The following is a 447-nucleotide window of genomic DNA, read 5'->3' as shown; positions in this document are numbered from 1 at the left end:
CTGAACTCTGACCCGCACTCTCATTGGTGGAGGAAGAGTCGGGGTCACTGGTGGCATCTGAGAGAGGGAAAGATCATAAGAGACGGACGAGACCCCCCAGAATGTGATACGTGTACCCCCAAACCAACATCGCAATGGGTGTTCCCAGAGGACGGACCGGAGATGTGATTGTGACTCGGCTCCTCCCCCTTATAATTAGGATCCGGTATACAAGTCTCCTCCCCCTTATAATTAGGATCCAGTATACAAGTCTCCTCCCCCTTATAGTAAGGATCCAGTATACAAGTCTCCTCCCCCTTATAGTAAGGATACGATCATGGGAGGGGCTTGTGTACAAATGGGACATCTGACTAACCAGTACAGGACACAGGCGGATTCATAGACAATCGGGTAATATGCCGGGACCATCGGGTGATTGGGTCAGAGCTGTGAGGACCTCATGGGGGG

The 447-nt window shown here is 51.7% G+C and overlaps 1 protein-coding gene across 1 annotated transcript in view; it reads right to left on the bottom strand.

Moving 5' to 3' along the window:
• TONSL (tonsoku-like, DNA repair protein) overlaps positions 1-447 on the bottom strand; it is a gene marked incomplete at its 3' end in the record, with an annotated part of 23,982 nt that overhangs the window by 9,867 nt on the left and 13,668 nt on the right. The window contains exon 11 of the mRNA XM_018575514.1: positions 2-57. Coding sequence (XP_018431016.1) covers positions 2-57 — 56 coding nt within the window. The remainder of the gene's footprint in view (position 1; positions 58-447) is intronic.

This window comes from Nanorana parkeri, unplaced genomic scaffold, assembly GCF_000935625.1.
Source record: "Nanorana parkeri isolate BGI_ZX_2015 unplaced genomic scaffold, ASM93562v1 scaffold4050, whole genome shotgun sequence".
NCBI lineage: Eukaryota > Metazoa > Chordata > Amphibia > Anura > Dicroglossidae > Nanorana > Nanorana parkeri.
Note: the sequence above shows the minus strand (reverse complement) of the source record. Positions and strands in the feature narration are given on the sequence as shown.